The following is a 20,155-nucleotide window of genomic DNA, read 5'->3' as shown; positions in this document are numbered from 1 at the left end:
CTATGTTGCCATGTGAACAGGTTTACAAATTCAAACTATTACGCAGGCAAGAGGATTTAGCCTGTAGAACTGAACTCCAGCAAATGTTGGTCTCAATGAGAGTTCATTACCATCATCACAGTTTGTTAAACAGCAGTCACACTAATTTTGGCTGTCAGAATGAAAGAAAGTAGTTGGAATCACCCATGCTGCAGTGCAATGAAAATGCACATTAACAAAGCTGATACCATCCATGGTTACTAAAAGCAGCCTTTGCTCCTACAAGCTTCATGTTTGCTATCAAGTCATTGCAATGCACCCAAGAGATAACATACCTCCTACAGAGACTGAAAGGTGAACGACAGTCTGGGTTTCCAGTTCTCTATTTAGACTAATCCCTAAGCTAAATTTACTGCGGTTCACCCAGAGCATCTATTCAAGGTAAATAGGTAGCACTACCTTGGAGAACCAATATCAATTTTGTACCTTTGATTCTGAAATTTTGAAGTCATATCCATCTGACTGCACATAATTTTTTTTCACCCACAACACAGCTTTTCTGGTTTTATACCTTCCCAGACACAGCTGCATTTCCAGAACTGCTCTGTGACTATCCAGCTTAATGTTTATTCATTGTGAAAGAAACTGGTTTTTGCCAAAATCTGCTTCACAGGCTTGAAAAATTCCCAAATACATTGCTTATCCGTTCTGAGAGGGATGGGATACTTGCTATCTCAGCTCAGCATGTTCAAGCCATAGCTAGGCAATTCTTTTGAAAATGTTAGACATCTGGCTAGCCCAAATTTTGTAGATGTTTGAAGAAAATTCTCACAGCTTTGCATTCGGAGTGGTGTTTGAAGTTTGAGTAGAAAGTATTTTCCTCACCCTTCAGCTAGCAGTCATCAAGCTCTACAAGAAAGAGCATACAGGAAAGAATAATAACAAAAATTCTTTTTCCTGAAAAATTGATACAAAGTTTTCTTTGAACAATGTAAGGTCTTTTAAAATAAGTAAAAAGAAAAAAAAAAAAGAAACTCAAACCCAACTACTTGCCATTACTAGCTGTGTCAGACAATTGTAAGCTACATTTATTCACATGCATTGTAAGTTTTAGATCTAAAAAAAACCCTCAGATAATAGGCTGAGATTAATCATTTAGATCAACAGTTGTCAGACCTTGTCAAATGCTGAGGTTTACATGGGACATGGATATATAGATAAGTCAGAGTAAATGTACAGATTTTTTAAGTTATAAAGTAGTCCAAATGTGATACCTGTTGGCTATGACTATGTGATTTAGAGTGCTGAAGGATTATGATTTGAAGACTTGGAGAAGTAATTTTAGTTCAAGTCAGTTTCAGGTATCAAACAGCTAGGTTTCCTACAGAATACTTTTCTAATCCACATGTCTATGCCTTTGGAGCCTGAGCAGGCAGACAGATAGGAGCTGATAATGACAACGAACATCATAACTTTCTCATTTCTTAATATGTGGGTTTTTGACACAGATTACCCAGATTAATCTGAGAGATGTACATCCAGTGCAAGCACACAGGGAAAGTATGCAGTGAGTGTTTGTGCTGGGGCAGAGTTAATTTTCTTCATAGCAGCTAATATGGGGCTATGTTTTTGACTTCTGCTGAAAACAGTGCTGATAACACAGGGATGTTTTAGTTATTGCTGAGCAGTGTTTACACAGAGTCAAGGCCTTTTCTGCTTCTCACATCACCCCACTAGTGGGTAGGATGGGAATGTGCAAGAGCCTGGGAGGGGACACAGCTGGGACAGCTGACCCCAACTGGGTAAACAGATATCCCAGATATATAATGTCATGCTTAGAATATAAATCTGGGAGAAGAAGAAGGTAGGGGAAGATGTTTGAATTGATGGCATGTCTTCCTCTGTAACTGCTGGGAATGATGGAGCCCTGCTTTCCTGCAGACGGGTGAACACCTAACTGTCAATGGGAAGCAGAGAATGAATGTCTTGTTTTGCTTTGCTTGCATGCGTGGCTTTTGCTTTACTTATTAAACTGCTTTTATCTCAACCCATGAGTTTTCTCAGGTTTACCCTCTCAATTCCCTTGCCTATCCCACCAGGGGAGAAATGAGCAAGCAGTGATGCAGCGCTTAGTCACTTGCTGGGGTTGAGCCACAAAAGTATTGACACCTGCAAGGCCTATAGCAGAGTCCTGAAAATAACTTGCTCTCCTGTTACCATGTGATGAGAACCTCTATCCTTGAGAAATAATATTTAATGAAAGCCACAAATCTTCAATATATTTTAATCAAGTTTTCACTACATGCCATTGTTTATCTTCCTTGCCAGCTCTTCTGCATTATTGTCACCACTTGAGCATCTAACTAAAGTGGTGTTTAATATTAAACTAGAGGGTTCATCGCTTTCCTTGTTGTCATATCCTTCAGCAGTCAAAAATATATTTTCATCAGAATTAACACTAACAGTTCCTTTAATTGATGTTAGGTATGTTAGGTCACTAATGTAACAGTCTGCATTGTCTTCTCAGTAAGGTTTAAGCTTCATGTATTCATTAACAAATTCTTTTTGAACTGAAGGGGGTTTCACAGTCACAGGACATTAACTGTGAAGCACTTACTGATTTGTTAGGATCGTTATGAATGCATCTTTTGTCAGCAAAGTAATATTAGAGGAGATACAGCATACAATTGTAAAGGCAAATCTGTACATAAAAATGAAACATGATAACTTCATTTTAATTCTACTAAACCCAAGAAAATAGGTTCTTACAGTTGCACAAAAGGTGTATTAAAATGTATCAGCAAACTGATTCAGACAAATTTGAACTCGTGTTAATTTGTGGTTTGAAGTCTATATCTGAGCTGGGTCTTAAGAACAAAGACAGATCTTAATAGAAGCTATTTCTTATGGTAAACTGACAGATCTATAATCAGCCTCATTGGTCTTCTATCTTCCTGTACAGAGGTGTGACATTTAAACACTACTTAAGAGCTTGTTACCGTTCACTAAAATGCTCTGAACTGTCAAGAAAGACCCACAAAGATATCTAGATTTGCAGATTAGAGCTGCTAAAAGTCTTCTGGCTGGTAGAATCTGCAGCAGCACAATGCTTCACTATGAAGCACAATCAATTGATTCTTAAGTGGCCATTATTTGCGAAGTAGACAGTCTGTTCATTAGTGGAACTGATGAAGAGTGAGATGTTAAGAGAGAGTATTTTACTTTCAGCTTTCAGACCTGCAAGGGAAATATGCAAGGGAAAGTGAGCCTCCAGAATCTCCATTCCTCATCATCACAGCCATATCCTTAGAAATGCAAAGAAAGCAGAGGAACAGCTTTGATGACTTGCCAAAGGCTGCCTTTTACAGCAATTCATGCCTCAGATAGTTTAATCATATCATGGTGCTTTTTCTCAGATATTAGTTTGAGAGAAGTCGAGTCATGTGGGTGCAAGAGCCTAGTCCATTTAGCCTTGATTTGTCAGAAATTTATGATTCTTCCTCATACAGGAAAAATCCCAGTCTTTCAAATAGTGCAGAACTACAAACACAAGCAACACTACTGTCTTCTAGTAGTGTACTTCTTTCACAGTCCTACACAAAAGTGGAATTGATACTACTTGTGAAGGTTGTGAGGATGCATGAGAAGTAGGTTACCACTTGTAGTGCCCAAATATAACCTCTGCCCTTACTGCAAAACTCCGCTTCAATCAGGCTTTGACCCTGAAACTTTAAAAGTATGGTATGAACAGCTACACTCTAAGAAGACTACTTACCAAAGATGGCAACAGTAAGACTTGCTTTTAAAATGTTGATAATTGGTCTTAAAGGTTTTGTTCTGAAGCTCTTGCTGAGAGAGAATGAAACAGCCAGGTATGGCTTCATTTCTATCACTTCTGCTCAGAAACTGGTGAATGCAAAGGACAGGACAACAGACCTTTCCATGTTAAATGTATGACACGGTCATACTCTTGTTCCCCAGCTCCAGAAGGGAGTTTCAGCTCCGGCAGAAAGATCATTAGACCTAAGTGCTTGTCAAACAGTTATTAAGACAGGATTTTCTTCTATTCCATGAGGTTCTAGAAATTCCAATTGAATGTCATGGTGACATGAGTCAAATTGTAGCACTTGTTTATTCATTTGACAGACTGCCACATATCTCAGAAGTTCAGGCAGAAAGTTAGAAGGCCCATTACAATAATTAAGATCCACAGTCTTAGTAAATTTGAGATACTTGGGGAACTGATCTTTTGGGGTGAGCTTTTGTGTCTTGCTGACCAGAACCTGCCATTTAGAAAAGGCTGCAACAATCTTTTAATATTGAAAATATTAAATATATATATATATTTATGTAAATAGATATATATATATTTAGGGTTTGGAACCAGATGATCTTAAGGTCCTTTCCAACCTTAACTATTCTAAAGTATTAGGTAACTGAGCTGTTAAGCTCTCAGTGAAAAACACTCTTACCTTTTCAAGCTTGATATATATCTCCATTTAAGGCAATAAATTTTAAACTCCATTATGACATCTTGAAAATCATAATAATTTCTTCTGGTTACATCTTTTTGTTAACATGTCATCTGCAGAATTTATAGTACTGCCACAGGACCTGTAGTACAATTGTTTTCTTTTCAGATTCTTAGAGACCAATGAGGGACACTATTAGCTCCAAATACCGTCTGACAATAAAAAAGAAGTTCTAACATATCTAAATATTATAGCTGGCAATTTTCACTTTAGATATCAGTAGTGTTTTCTGCTATGTTTTGCATCTGTTCATAGCTTTGGCTTCTATCTGTGCTGCAGTTTTCTTTGATTTTATATCAAGAAGTATCTGTTGGAAAATACTTACAATTTATTATTTATTTAAGGAATCTTGGCAAGACGAGTTTTTTTGGTTGGTTTGTTTTTTTTTGTTGTGTTTTTTTTTTTTTTTCCAGTTCAACAGTGTATCACAAGCCTTCCTTCTGTTCTTGTAACAGTCAGTTTGAAATGTGAGAATTTGGTTAAAACTGAACAGTTTCTTCTCTTTTCTCTTAGTCACACTTTGCGGTATATTCCCAGAGGTAGCTGTAAAAATACATTACAACTGGAAGCAAGTATGTTCAGAATAATTTATTTTGTCTGAAACTGGACATGCTCTATGCACAGTGATAATACAATTTTCTTTTTTGGTGTATATTGCATACAATGATGAAATATATATTGCATCTGATGATCCTAAACAACTAAGCAGTTGTCACAGCACTGGCAAATCACTGCATAGCAGAACATTCAATGCAGCTGCTGGAAGCCTACATTCTCCTGCAGCAATAGTAAATAGGTTGCAGACTCATCAACTCAGTAAGCCTCAGATTTTTATTCCCAAGGAGTTTCTTTCAGTAAGACTCAGCACATCCATTACCCAAACATATTGACCTACAGTTATTACTTCTCCATTAAAAATAAAAAAAAATCAATGACATGACCTTTCTCAGTCTCTTCACACTGAAATACTGTAACGTAAATTCTTACTTCTGAATGAACCAATTGTACGGACGTAGATGAGAATATCTTGCTCTATGCTTGTGACATCCTACCCAGTAAAGACAACAGAACCCTTTCTGTCTAGGACAATGAGTGAAAAATTAGGTTCTATTCTGCATGAGTACCTCAATAAATTTATTATTTTCTAAAAGAGGCTTTTGAACCCATACAGCCATCTTCTAGGAAAAAAGGTTCACATTGATACTCAGCTGCCTTTGAGGATTATTGCTAATTTTGTTTCTGATGGGTATATGTGATTCTTCTATAAATCAGGTGACAGTACTGCATGATAAATGGAAGATGACCTGTACATTTCAAGGGAATGCACTGGCCATGTAATGGAGTCACTTCTGCCTGGAGATTTGAAGTACCACTTGATTAAATCACCCTCAGGCAGACTTGGAGGCTGGAGTTCTACTGCCTCCAAAGCAAATAACAATGCTAAGTCTGCAACTGCACAACTTAAAGCAAAACATTACGTAGCTTCATCTCTGTGCTGGCCTTGCACACGCTACTGCCAACAGACTTCCTCTGAATAAAAAAGCATGTTTTACTCCTATGCTCCCTTCTGCAGTTTCCATACTCTGACTCCTCTTCCTCAGGACCTCCAGTTTATGTATCTTGCAGCCTCCCTGACCTCCCCACAGGCAATCAGTCCTGTCCCCAGCCTCTCTCTCAAGGACCTGTGGGAAGGGAATTTGTAAGGCTGACATACTTGGACCCTTATTACCTAACACTTGACAATACAGTCCCTTTCCCAGATGCCTTTTCCTCTCTCCAGTCCTGGAGTTCCCTTATATTCCAACTGTAGCAGCCAGCAGCCAATAATCACAGTCAAACTGCCACAGTAGTAGTAAAGAAATAGTATCACCTGCTTGTCTTTGAAGCCTCGAGTTGTTCTGGCAGTAGCCTAACCTGTTATTTTCTCCATAACAAGAAGCATGGAAGACTACTTTCATTCCTTGGCTATGACAATTTTGGAACCAATGACAGTCCTTGATCTATGATATCTCAGTTATAGGATCAACATTCCTGTAGCAATCTTGGACTTAATTGTCTTGGGAGTTCTACTCAAGAGACTAAACACTCCTTAATGTACACCGTTGTCCTGGGTTCAGCAGTAGCAGTCATTTTTCTCCTTCTTGGTAGCTGGTGCAGTGCTGTGTTTTGACTTTTGGCTTGGGAACAGAGCTGATAACAAGGATGTTTTGGTCTGGCCAAGGACTTTGTGAGCTTCATGCTCTGTCAGGGAGGAGGGGAAGCTGGGAGGAAGCAGAGACAGGACACCTGACCCAAACTGACCAAAGAGGTATTCCATACCACAGCACGTCATGCCCAGGATGTAACTGAGAGTTACCCGAAAGGGCTGGGAGACTGCAGGGTTGGACAAGGTATGGGTCGGTGCTCAGTAGGGTGGGGTGGGGAGAGTTATTGGTCGGCGGGTGCTGAGGTGTTGTATTCTCTTCCCTCGTTATTTCTTTTATCATTATTATTATTGGTGGTAGCAGTAGTGATTTGTGTTATACCTTAGTTACTAAACTGTTCTTATCTCAACCCGTGGGAGTTGCATTCTTTTCAATTCTCCTCTCCATCCCTCTGGGAGCAGGGGGAGGGCAAGAAGTGGGGGGAGTGAGTAAACAAGCTGTCTGGCTGGGTTTAAACACAACCGTGAATAATGCTTTTCTTTCCCTTAAAAGCACATGTATGCATAAACCAAGATACATAACCTTGAAGATTTAGACGTTTTCTCACTGCTGTAAGCATATGAATTGAATGACATCATTAATATTTAGACAAAACCATTCACTTTTTATGCTCTTTGTGATCAAGAAAAGCCCCTGATGATGTTGAGAAATTCTGCTCTGTAATTTCTAGTTATGAAGCAGAATTCACAATACTCTATTTTTAAATTGAGATTAACATGACTTTTGACAACTTTGATAATTTCTCTAGTTATACCATTATTTTTTATGCAGAGCCAAAAATGTGAAATAACTTTCAATCATACGTGCATGTCCTAGGCAATAGAACCTTTGAGGCATGCTTGTACATCATTTCCCAATGTACGGAAAGAAGGGGAAGTTAAGTGGTAACAATCAGTTCCTCCCAACACTGTTTCACATACATTTTAGCTACCCGCAGCTTTAAACCCTGATTGATCATTTGCCTAGTTAAGATAATTAAAAAAAGAGACTTTGCAGATATTTTTATTTTATGAGAGCAACAGAAGCAAGGACACATTTTAGAATTATAACCAAAATACATTGACTTTTTTTTTCCTTGCCCCTTCCAACCTAATAAAAAATGCAGTATCCCAAAGGTATGTTCTCTATTGCAAGAAGACCCCTACTGAGATGGACTCTGTAGAGCATAAATAACCTTTTCTAAACTGGTGTTTGTCTCTGACATGAGGCCTGTCACCCGCCATAAACAATAGCCTCTTCTTAATGCTCGTCTTGCAGCTTTGTCAGGGCTTGCAGCATGGCTTTGTTTAGTCTTTGAAGAATTTTCTGTAAACAGTGATCAATTTTTCTCTTGATTCATGTTACCATTTAAAATTAATTGTGGCAAAGTTTAAATGACAGCATAACAAATTAAACAAGAGGAGTCCCTAGGCATTTATAATGTTAACAGCTGGAGCACTATAACAAATATTTTTCCAATTTAAAAAGGTCTAGCTCATTAAGTGTAAAGGAAAGATCAATTCAGATTTTCAAATGCAGCAGGCTACTAAACAGTCAACTAACTTTTGAGTCCTGTCTTGTTCTCCAACATGAATGTTAATAGAACTTTATTAATTGATCATTATATCTAAGAGAGAACAAACAATCCAGTTCAGACTTAGTAATTGCTTAAATGAGCCCAATTACAGGACACTCTTAATGACAAGTATTACATTCACAAATTCAGCGTATGTACAGTCTGCATTATATTGTCTGCATTTGAAATTTAAGTTCTGTGCAGTAGCCAAAACAATGATTATGCTGCAATATTGACAGTAATGGTTACAGACAGCCAAGGTTACATTTTCACTTTCATATAAGCAATTTTATCATTCACCACTTTTATCCATTGCTTACTATTTCCAGTCATGCATACTGCAGTTGGTATACATGTTGCTGTCTGGGTTGATTTTTTACATTCTTAAGGACATCTTAGCATGCACAGAGTCCACATGTAAAAAAAAATATATATATTTGGGGAAAAGAACCACAGGTTGAGCTGCAGCTTGAAGTACAGAATGTTTTTTATTCTGCCAAACCGTATGCTTCACTCTAAAGAGAGCATTAGAGATGGCAGAAAAAAAAAATCTATAAGTTACTCAGGAAAAAAGAAATTCCCAGAAGTAGGAGTAGAGAGATGATAATTTGCAAAGAAGCTTTTAAACAGAAAGGTACAATGCATGGAGTTTCAGCTCAGATGAACCACTACAAAGCAGGAAGTAGCTTCTTGTTGTAGGATAAAATTAGATGAAGTGACGTGACGTATCTAAATGTATGCTAGAGATCTACACAGCCAAGTTCAGAGGCTGAGTTTGTAGAGACAGAGTTTTCCACACTCTATCATTTCTCCTAATTATGAAAGAAGAGATACTAATGCTTTAATCAAGAAGACATAGTGAAGATGGAAACTACAGATTTGAAGTAGGAAGATATTTGCACTAAGAACAGGGAGCTCACAGAAATGTTCAGATTCCATGTATATGTACGCAATATTATCTTCAAAAGCAACCGCTACTGCTTAGTTTTTAAACCAAGATAACGTTTATCACAGGTGTTTCATGGATATGCAACAGGGGACGTACATTTTGAAGAAAAACTTCTTAAGCAGAAAGTAATGAAGAAAACCCTGTTCACCAAAGATAACTGCAGCCAGTTATAACCCTCCGGAGAGGTGGGAGGCAGGCAGATCTGAGTCTGAACAGAAAATCTGTTTAACAACTTTCCTCAGGCATGGGAAGACTGAATCAACTTCAGAATATCTTGGTTTCATCCTCTTTAGTTTCATTTTTAGTGTTCTTAGAGAAGTTCTACTTGTGTGCAACTGATTCTTGAGAATTCCAGTTTCATGAAACAAGAAGCCCCAGATCAGAAATTCCTAACCTCACTTGAGGTGCAAGGATCCAGATCAGGGCCACCCTGAGGATTTAACACTCAAGAATGATGAACTGTGGCCTGGGAAATAGCCCCCAGCTCCAGCATGTTTAACTGCTTTTCGTCTGAAGATAGTCATACTATGCCTAGAATCAACTTCTATCCATGTGGCAGTGAATTCTGATTTAGATAGAAGTGCTCCCACTCACTATTTTGCCACAAATCTCAGAAAGCATACTACATTTTGAGATTGCATGCATAACCATATAGAGAGAAAGCAGAATCCATGAAGCTATTTTGCCCAGAACAAGAGCCACGTTGATTTATGCCTTGGAAAAATCAAAGTTTGCAGTTGAATCTAATTCCAGTAGCTTGACAATTTACATACACTACCAGCTTTTACAAAAAAAGAAAGAAAGGTTGGAAAAGGGCAATAGCCATTTTTCTTTTTTCTCTGCAGTACATTCCTCTTTGTTTCTACAGAGCATGTCTTCAAAATGTTTTTCCCTTCTGTATCTATTTCTGAAGAAATATTTATTTTCATTCTGACATTTAATTGCTATAACCTCTCGCTGGATGCCATGTCCCTTCAAACAAGGAATACAGGCCTGCATTTCTGTTTCTTTTATGAAAGTCTAATCCTACTCTCTAAGGTTTAAAGATTACACTGGTATTTTTGTATCTTTTCTGTTTTGTATCAGAATGTAACCATAGTTTTAATTCCTTTTACTTGAAAGTGAGTAAGAATCAGTGAGCATTAAAGGCAGATTCACGTTCATCCTGAAGAATGATTTATTTCAGGGAAGAGAATAAGATGGTACAATAAATGTAGTATTCTGACATGTCAGTTTCATTCAACCCGTCTCCACAGGGGAGATTCAGTACAGATGGATTTCAAAACAACAGTGAAAACGAAATTAATGTTAAAGAGCAATTCACTTACTATGTGCAATCTCAAGATACTACACTCTTTACATTCCTATGTGAATGCAATTTGTTGCTATTATTCTAGCATATGCAATTTTCTTAAGAACTAAGATCACAACCTCTTGAGGAGTGAATGAAGATAGCAGGAGCAGTTTAACCTGGAATACTAAAATTATATCTGAAGCCGTTACCTCCTGAGGAGACAACTGCCTCAAAAAGTAGGCACCATGAGAGATGTTTCCCAGAAAAAATGTTTTTACATCACGACAGTTCTTTCCCATTCTTGAGCTATTTCAGCTGAGAGAAGCTGAACAAGTACTTACATATATTTAAAAAAAAAATGAGTGCTACCATCTTTCCTGGTGAGTTTCCTTGCCTGTTTTCTTGGGCTTTTCTTTCTCTCAGAGTATCATCATTTTATACAAGATGGACCAGGATGGGTTAGTATAAGATAAAATTTCTTTAAGATAAGTAGGCATCTCCTGAGATTTTTAAATATCTCTGGTTTATATTATATGAGAAAATGCGTTCCAAAAACATTTTGAAGTTTCACTCAGAATAATCTCCTTTGAATGCTTTATGCTGCCATTCACATCCAGAAGGAAACTTGAGCAATATGTAAGAAAACAGGAGGAATAATCATTGTCTCAAGCAAAGAGTCTTAATATTCAAGAAATTAAAGACATTCCGAACCCAATTAAGAAGTCTAGATTATAAAACCTAGTAAGTAAAGACTTGACAGAGTGATATATCTTTGCAAATCTGTAGAGGTGTCTGCTTTGAAATAGATATTAACCCCAACCCTGCCATATTACTGGCATTTTCATACACAACTTAGGAGAACCTCCTGTACATCAGTCAGCAGAGTAAGACACAGGACTCACCTGGGACATTCACTGAAAAAAGCACTGCACAGTCCATTAAAGTCTAGTATTAGGAAGAGCCTTTAGCAGGTGACATCATGGAATCAAGCTTTTCCCCCAAATAAATATTAGGTCCTTTTAAGAAAAAAGACCAAGTTATTTTACACTGTGTATCAGCCTATATGCGCTCCTTCCAAGCCCACAGAGAGGAGTTTTTGAGAGGACAAGAGGCAATGTGTACAAACTGAAATACAGGGGGATCCCTCTGAGCATCAGGAAACACTTTTTCTGTTCTGAGGATGACAAAGCACTGGCTCAGATTGCCAGGGGTGATGGAGTCTCCGTACTTTGAGACATTCAAAAGCTGATTGGACATGGTCCTGGGTGCCGTGGTTTAAGCCCAGCCGGCAACTCAGAACCACACAGCCATTCGCTCACCACCCACACACACTTCCCTTCCGGGCAGGATGGGGAGGAGAATCAAAAGAATGTAAACCCCACTGGCTGAGATAAGAACAGTCCGATAACTAAAGTATAACATAAAATTACTACTATTAATAATAATGATAACGGAAATAACAAGGGGAGAGAATATAAAACTAAAATGGGAAAAGGAAAAGAAAACAATAAACACAAGTGATGCACAATACAATTGCTCAACACCCGCCAACCGATACCCAGCCCAACACCAAGCAGCATTCGCTCCTTTCTGGGTAACTCTGCCTAGTTTATATGCTGGGTATGACATGCTGTGGTATGGAATACCCCTTTGGTTAGTTTGGGTTAGGTGTCCTGTCTCTGCTTCCTCACGGCTTCCTGCCCCCCTCCTCACTGGCAGAGTATGAGACTGAAAAAGTCATTGATTGGAGTAAGTGCTACTTAGCAACAACCAAAAACATTCATGTATTATCAGCATTGTTCTCTGACTAAAGCCAAAACACAGCACTGCACCAGCTACTAGGAAGGAGAAAACTATCACAGCTGAAAACAGGACATTGGGCAACTGGCTCTAAGTGCCCAGTTGAGCAAGGGGTCAGACCTAGTGGCCTCCAGAGGTCCCTTCCAACTTCAGCCATTCTGTGATTCTCTTTTTACTACTTTTGGGGTAGTTCCCATGGCTGTAATTCACCTGGAGGCAACCTGACTTCCATTCCTAGATCCTAAAACTTTGTGCAGAAGATATAAGCCTTTACGGAACCTGTAATTTTCCAGTCTTAGCACTTCCAAAGCCTAGGGTTTATATAATAAATACTTATCTTCATGTAAAAGACAGGCTGAAATCCTGAAGGCTTAGTAAGCAGCAAAAGAGAAATTTTAACTCATTTGTTTCTGGAGGATCTGGTTGGAGTCAATAACTTCTCCTGAGCTCTTCCTGTGTGAAATGACAAATTCCTAAGTCTGAACTTTTACTGATATTTTACTTACATATTTAAAAAATATGGTTTGCTAATGTCTTTCTATGGAAGCTTGAATCAATCAGTGCTTCATAGGGCTTAGGTCTTAATTGCTTTCAGGTTTGTGAAGTCTGCAGGCTGAAGATTCAAACAGTCAGGCCTTCTGACCCTTCTTTTGATTCTCACTGTTCAAAGACAGTAAAGATCCCAGGTAGGTAAGTAGCTTCATTCAGAGTAGAACATTACTCCCTCTTTTGGCAATTTTGCTTTCACTGCTTTCATGTAACACCTGTGACATCTTGAAAATGTACTTCCCTGGGCCTTTTATTTATTGATGTGAAAGCTGAAGTAGTTCTCCTCCCCAAAAGGTATTCTTTATTGCAAAACATGAGACAGAAAAAGTGATTAAGACCCGTTTCCTTGGCCAACCAATAGAAAGCACGGATCAAGATGTTCCAGATAGCACCAGAGCTTGCTTAGTCTAAGAAAAGCTCAGATATGCATCAGATGCAAGGCAACAGTCATCCCCCTATCTAGCTGGGGTCCTCTGTCAAGGCTGAGTTGCTAGACAAGGAAGCACAACTACAGAGACAAGTGGCCTGAAGGAAGGTACTTTTCCAGACCAATATTCTCAATAGCTAGGGAGGAGGATGCATGGGTGAAGAAAAAGTTTGAGCAGCATATACTTCCATTGGACAGTACATGCATAGACAGGCCTACCTTCATAGAAGTGAAAGTGTTTAGTTTAGAATAGTTCAGCATATTTCTCACAAATACAGGTTAGTCTGCAGAGAATGATATTTAGTCAGAGAAACAATTACTATTTCAAGTACAAAATGAGGAGGAAACATTATTCAGTAACTGTGAAAAAAAAATGAATCATATTTATGCGTTTTATAGGCAATTATGCAGAAGTATCAGAATAAAATGTTATTTTAGCTTATGCTGACACACGATTTCAATAGGCAACTTTATTATACAAAATACGCATAACAGATCAATGTGAAGTTAATTTTATTTTAATTTAAACTTTCTTCATATTTATTATGACATCCAACTCTCATTCACTACATCCCTTTTGTTCTCAGTGACTCAATGAGTACATCCTCTAAGAAAGGGAATATCATCAGCCAGGAGTTCACAGATCAAGGATGTCTGCTAATAGCACAGTACTTCTTTGGGCTGAATACACGAGTGACTTGAAGTTTCTTAATGTTAAAGTTTTCCCTAGCCTAAAGTACCTCCAATCATAGGATCCATGATGATGCCGGCTGCACTTTGTTGCTGTTGGAGGATGGCACTTTGAAAGGATTAGGTAAAGATAACAAGATCCCACTGTTGCAGCAGTTGTGCTTTTGGGTAGAGGAAGGCAGGGACAGCCTACTTTTCCACTTTTCTACACACATGACAATATTACACAGTTCCCATTGTCAGCAATAAGAGAAATCCCTGGGTTACATTTTCATTACAAGGGCACACCAAAAAAAGAGATACTGGCTTAAATCCATTTGGGAACCAATGCTGTTTACCTAAAGCTACTAAGATTAAACAGTATGCGCTGCTCCTGGTTATTTTGGTAGCCCTTCTAGTTTCAGCTATAAAATTCAGCAAAGAGTTGGGAGCGCCAGCTAATTTAATTGATAGAGTAGGGTTCTTTTCATAAGCAGAGGGTAACTCCATGTCTCACTCTAAAACTCTGAAACTAAAAACTGTGTTTTTACTGTCTCACTAAAAACACTACCTATAGTTTTAATGATCCAATTTTTCAGGAAATACTGTTCCCCATGTACACACAACCAACCCCAGGTATGCTTCCCAAAGCCACCCTCCAGTTAATCTCTCTAGTTTCAGGTCTTCTCTCACCCACTAGTTGATTAAAGAGAATAAACCCAGTAATGCCTAGTCCCTATTTGTTATAAATATGCACATCGCAGACCACTTTCCAATACAGCCTGACTTTCAAGCAGCTCTCCAGACCCACCTCACAGCTTCTTCACCTTCTTCTGCTTTTCTTTTCTCACCATGTCACACAGTCTCTTCACCAGCTACCATCTGCCAGAGCCACTAAACACCACTTGTGACTCATTACAGCTACCGATTCACCCTCTGGAGTCACTGGCTCCTCAAATCGTATCATTTTCCTAGTAGAAGTAGAGCTTGTGGCATCTCCTTTTAAACATCTGTCATCATCCCCAGCATTCTTTCTATCTCCTTTATGTAAAAGAGTTATAACTAGTTACACTGAGTTGGGGAAAACTGTTGCCCTTACGGCAGGCAATTTAAAGATCAGAATTACCAAATAACTTGACATCTCTAAATGGCACACTGAGCTCTGCAAGTAAAATTAAATGAAGCATTAAGCTATGCACAAAAGCCTTTCATTTTCTTACAACAAAGAATTATTTGACTGTATAAGACCAAATGATGTAATTTTATTGACAGATCTAGAACCTTCCAGGTGACTGAAAGAACACCCCTCAGTAAAGACCTATGATAAGCTGCTGCAGCAATTAAATACTCCAGGAGAAAAAAAAAGAACGAACTAATTAAAAAAAGAGTGTATAATTTTTGTGATTATCCCCTGAGTCTTGTGTCTGGGTATGCACTTAAAAACTAGCAGGAATGAAATCTGCTGTACACATTTATTACTGATTACTAAATTTTTATAGGAGATAATGTCCAGACCTTTTAAATGTCTCGAGGTCCCGGGATTCACTTTTCAGAATGAGGAAGTGAGACAACCTTTAGCAGCTGTTTTATTTTCCAATAAAAAGCCTTCTAAAGTACCAAAAGGGCTCAACTTTCAAAAGGATCAAAATTGTTATAACTTTCCTTTAACCCACAGAAAAGGGAATAACTACAGTTTGCAGTAAATGGTTAATTTAGGTATTTTTGGCTTTGATGCTGCTGTTACTTTCCTGATTCTCCTTGGACTGTCAGGCAATTTCTACTCAACCTCCAGCAACATAAAACTCATCAGTTTCAGATTACCTGGAAAACACTGTGTAAGAGCTCACATTTGCTTCTAGCATCCCCCTTTCCTGTTGTTAGAAAAATCTCCAAAACCAGTAGATGTCATCATAGCCTCTGTCTTTCTCCCAGGCTCAGTGCTGCACAGAGGTTTCTTATCTTGGGCAAACTGTGGTGCAAAGAGCAGCTGTATCTATTGCACCCTGAGTTACTGAACTTGATTTTAACTGTGTTTTCCTTCTGCAGCTGTTCTGGAGCTGTCTTTGGTCCCAACAAACCTCTGGTTTGCTGAACCATCAGTTTTCTCTTCATCTTCGACTACTGCATTGTTTCTCATGGTTGTGTCCATACTGGATGTGTTTGACTCTAGATGCACAAGAGGAGACTCCTGGGGTAGATAGCTTTAGCCCAGACCATAGCAGGCTGGGTGAAGACCAGAGAGATTCAGATCAACCAGAACTAAGGAGGCTTCTTTCTTTGGCAGTGATGTCTTCTGTGTGTTGCCAATGTGTCAGAGAGACTGAGCGGGTACCAGACCTCTCTTCACCGCTGGGGGGGTCCAGAAATGTGTACGTAGGTGAACACATGCACTCTCTAGAATCTAATAAAGAATGGGCTCATGCTGCTGCCTCACTGGAACCATTTTTCATGTCTCCTTCCAGTCTGTCTGTAGTTTGCTTTAAGAAGATCAACATAATTGGCACTTATTTGGGGGAAAGGAAAGGTGGAGGACAACAGTAACTTCCACACTGTGGTGATAGATGTCTCATTTCTTTAGTAGGTTACACATTTTGAGAACTTCTCCACCTCTACTCTTGGCAAAATTGTTTCTCTGTCCTCTATCGACATAATGGTTAGGGTTTAAAGTGGTAATCTAGCTCCTTTTGCTTGATAGCTTATTACAAAGTGCTGGTAAGAAAACTGTTTTGTCCATAAATTTCTTCTCAGGTTTATGGTTTGCAGCTGGAAGATCAATTTTCCAAATGTGGCAAATACAAAAAATACATTATTTTCCTTGTATGTTACATTCTTTTCTTTGAAGAAGAAAAAAGTTTTCCCCTCTTTCTAGCTATCACTGTTTGAAAATATATGTACAACTTGACCTTTAGCAGCAGACAGCTGATATCTAATGCTGTTCCATCCTTAGGAAATAAGTAATTCTGAAAATCAAAACTATACCTTCAAAAGATAGCCACAGTATTAGCTTTGCTGGGCACAGGGAGAACTCTCAGAGAAAAAACATTTGAGATAATGTCAAAGGCACTTCATATACTAACAGTCACCCTTTCAATAACAACTTACTAATTCCTGTTTTCACCGGTCAATCAGAAATACACATAGGATCAGGAAGATAAAAATTCTGCAGTAACAAATATGACAAATGACGGGAAAAGAATTCCTTCTCCTTTACTCAGTGGAAAACTCATGGTGATTGAGAAGGCTCAATAAAGTGTAGGTTGATTAGAGTGATGCATGTCTAAAGTCTTAATAAAACATGAACTGCTACACACTGCATAATTACAGGTTATAACTGTGCGTACAGTTATAAGCATGCACTAATGAACATATAAGGGATTGTACTGTTCAGATTCTGCTACAGAATTTAGCTACAAGTTCTTCTAAGACCGGAGACCAACAGGCTGTTTGTAACTCTATGTAATGTTTTCTGTGGGTAAATCTCAAGACTCATTGATGATGTATACCATTTATACATGTCTTATATTTACAAATTAAATCAAATATTAAGTGACTCTTTATATGCCATGTTGCAAAGTGTGATCAATACAATGATCACTTTGTTTTTTTACCTATGTAGGAAGCTGAACATAGGATGCTCATAATCACATGATAAAATAACTTTCTGTTGGAAACAAGTAAATACTGGCCTAATTTGAAAATCATCAAAGCTAAGATATGTGCACAGGCAAAGGAACAAAGCTATCAGGAAAAAAAATACATAAATATAATTGTGAATAAATAAACTCTATAGTGTAAAACCCAAACATTTTGTAAAGACATCTTTCATTCATGCAAAAAAGCAAATAAACCAATCTGCAAAATCCAGAAGAAGGTTCTGTTTTTTTTTAAGAGGGGAGAAAGCTAAATGTAGTAAATAAATTATTTACAATAATTAATCTATCTGCTAAAGCCCCTGCATCAATTTTATTGATTACTCCTGTGGAACTATGGACGTCACTAAAAGGAGGGTCTTGGAAGCAGACTTGGAAGTCACTGTGACTTGCAGACCACCGTGGTGGATTTTTAAATGAACTTTTTTTCTTTCACATTACATAACGGGACATAAAATATGACAAGGACTGCTTCTGGAAGAAAAACTACAGAAGAAATTAGGTACAATAAATCACCAACCCATAAATGCTATAGATGGTATTTTAGCATCCTGGTTGACAGTATTTTTCTTGATTTTAGCTACAGTCACTTTGTTTTGGTTTTTTTTTATCAGAAAAATATATTTTCCTTTTTAAATATGTAAGTTGGAAGATGCTTATATTTTCATTAAACCTTTTCAATTTTTAAAAACTTCATTTTTCACATTGAAGCAAATTAAAAACATGAACAGTTTTTTAACAAATCGGCAAAATTTTCACAAACTAGTAAAATTACAGATAAAAATGATGAAGTTTCATTATTGCCAGTGAATCAAAAGAGAGGAAGATTTTTTTATAATGATTGGACCAATATTTACCAACCATGAGTTATAAAACTAGGCATCAAAATTCCAACATCAAAACACAAATGGGAGAAATGGAAATGGAGGGAGCATTGTTGGCAGGGTAAGGAAGGACAAAGGACACAAAAGAAGTGGACAGTACAGCACATTTATATTTGGAATTTCCTCTTAAAAATAACCGTGATTAGCTTCTCTTCTGTTTCCTATCACTGTTTAAGAGGTTATTGACGTGTGTTGGGTATTTACCAGGGCTTCCTCAGACACCTGAAGAATCACAAGCAGCACCAAAAATAAATATATTAGTGGGAGGTTGTCCCCACTAATATAAACCCTAACCCCAGCAGTGTTTTAGTAAATATAATAAACCCTAACCCCAGCAGTGTTATAGTGCTTTGTTTCTTCTCCATGCAGCCAGTCCCAGGCACTTTGTTCAGTGACCAATCCCCCTTTCCAGCTGATGGACCTAATTATGAGGCCATTTTGGCAAAGGGCTTAAGCAGCACAACTGTATAAGTAGATACCCTTCCTTTAATAAGGATTATAGTTGGATGATTTGAGTCTTACTTAGTCTGTATTGTGCACAGGGTTGTGACTTAAAGTAGGATATTTAATACTATGGCATTCAGGGCTCAGAGGTGTCTTGTGCCTCATGTTTTTTTAAGGCTGAATGTTGGACACAGCTCTCAGCTGCAGCACACCAGCCTTTCCTCCAGTAACAAAGAACCCAGGCAAAAGAAAGAGCCTGGAAATTCAAGGCAGTAGGAGCAACTTCTCCTCTTGCGTGAATTGAATGAAAGAAGCTTTATAACTGATTAATACAAAGGCAGACAAATAAAAAAGATGTTTTGCAGAGTAAGTCATGAATGACTTCTCTAGAGTCATAAAATATCAACTGAATTAAAGGCTTAGAAAAAAAGAGAAGAGAACCAATGCGAAGGAAGCAAAAAAAAGATGAGCAGGTGAGAGGGGAAGGAACAGAGGTTTTGTTGCTGGGATTGCTTGCCTCCTTGAAATCTGAGCTACAAAGGAAAAAAAAGGAACTTCTTCTATTCTTCTGGACTGTCTAATGATACATGAAGTGACTTGTTAGAAAAGAAGGAAGAGCATCCTCTTCAAAGGCAGGAATTTTGACTCACAGATTTCATTTTATCAAAGAACAGTATGTCTTTTATAGAGACTGAGGAATTTGCTTCTTTTGGTGCCAAGCACCCTATAAAAACTGTAGCATATGATATATATTTTACAAACATATTTCTGTTCTTCTTGCAATTTGTAAATAAGGAAACAAAAAATCCTGTAGGTGAATCTCTGACGTGATATTGTTGCCTGCATTTAAACTTTTGGACTACTTGGGAAACAGAAGTCACTAATGCCCTAGTGTTGATTTGCGCTTCTGAGGAGTTTTAATGAGCTAATTGAGAGCAGTCTCCTATCTACTTGAAATGAAATAGCGCTTAGAGGCATGGAAGCAGAATCCACCCAAGATCTGGTTTTAGCTACAGGATTTGCAAAATGTCATACTTAAAAAAAAAAAAAAGTTGTCTTTTCTTTTACCATGTTCAGGGTGTGAGGAAGGACAGAGATTTATCATAACAGAGTTGCTTTTACATGAAGAATTAGCCCTGTGTACTGACTGAGAAGGACCAGCCACCTCCCAGTTTAATGGCTAGCCTGAAGGCAAGGGAGAAAGGGGCTCAGAGAACAA

General features: G+C 38.1%; 1 protein-coding gene across 1 annotated transcript in view; it reads right to left on the bottom strand.

Moving 5' to 3' along the window:
- Positions 1-727: 727 nt before the first annotated feature.
- The window catches only part of CUNH5orf22 (chromosome unknown C5orf22 homolog), a 49,692-nt gene continuing 30,264 nt past the window's right edge, over positions 728-20,155 (bottom strand). Inside the window, exon 9 of the mRNA XM_061449280.1 lies at positions 728-888. Coding sequence (XP_061305264.1) covers positions 882-888 — 7 coding nt within the window. The 3' untranslated portion in view covers positions 728-881. The remainder of the gene's footprint in view (positions 889-20,155) is intronic.

Source organism: Pezoporus flaviventris, unplaced genomic scaffold (genome assembly GCF_033815535.1).
Source record: "Pezoporus flaviventris isolate CSIRO_AGI_PZ_B2104156 unplaced genomic scaffold, CSIRO_AGI_Pfla_v1 ptg000007l, whole genome shotgun sequence".
Taxonomy (NCBI): domain Eukaryota; kingdom Metazoa; phylum Chordata; class Aves; order Psittaciformes; family Psittacidae; genus Pezoporus; species Pezoporus flaviventris.
This window is presented reverse-complemented; position numbering and strand designations above follow the sequence as displayed.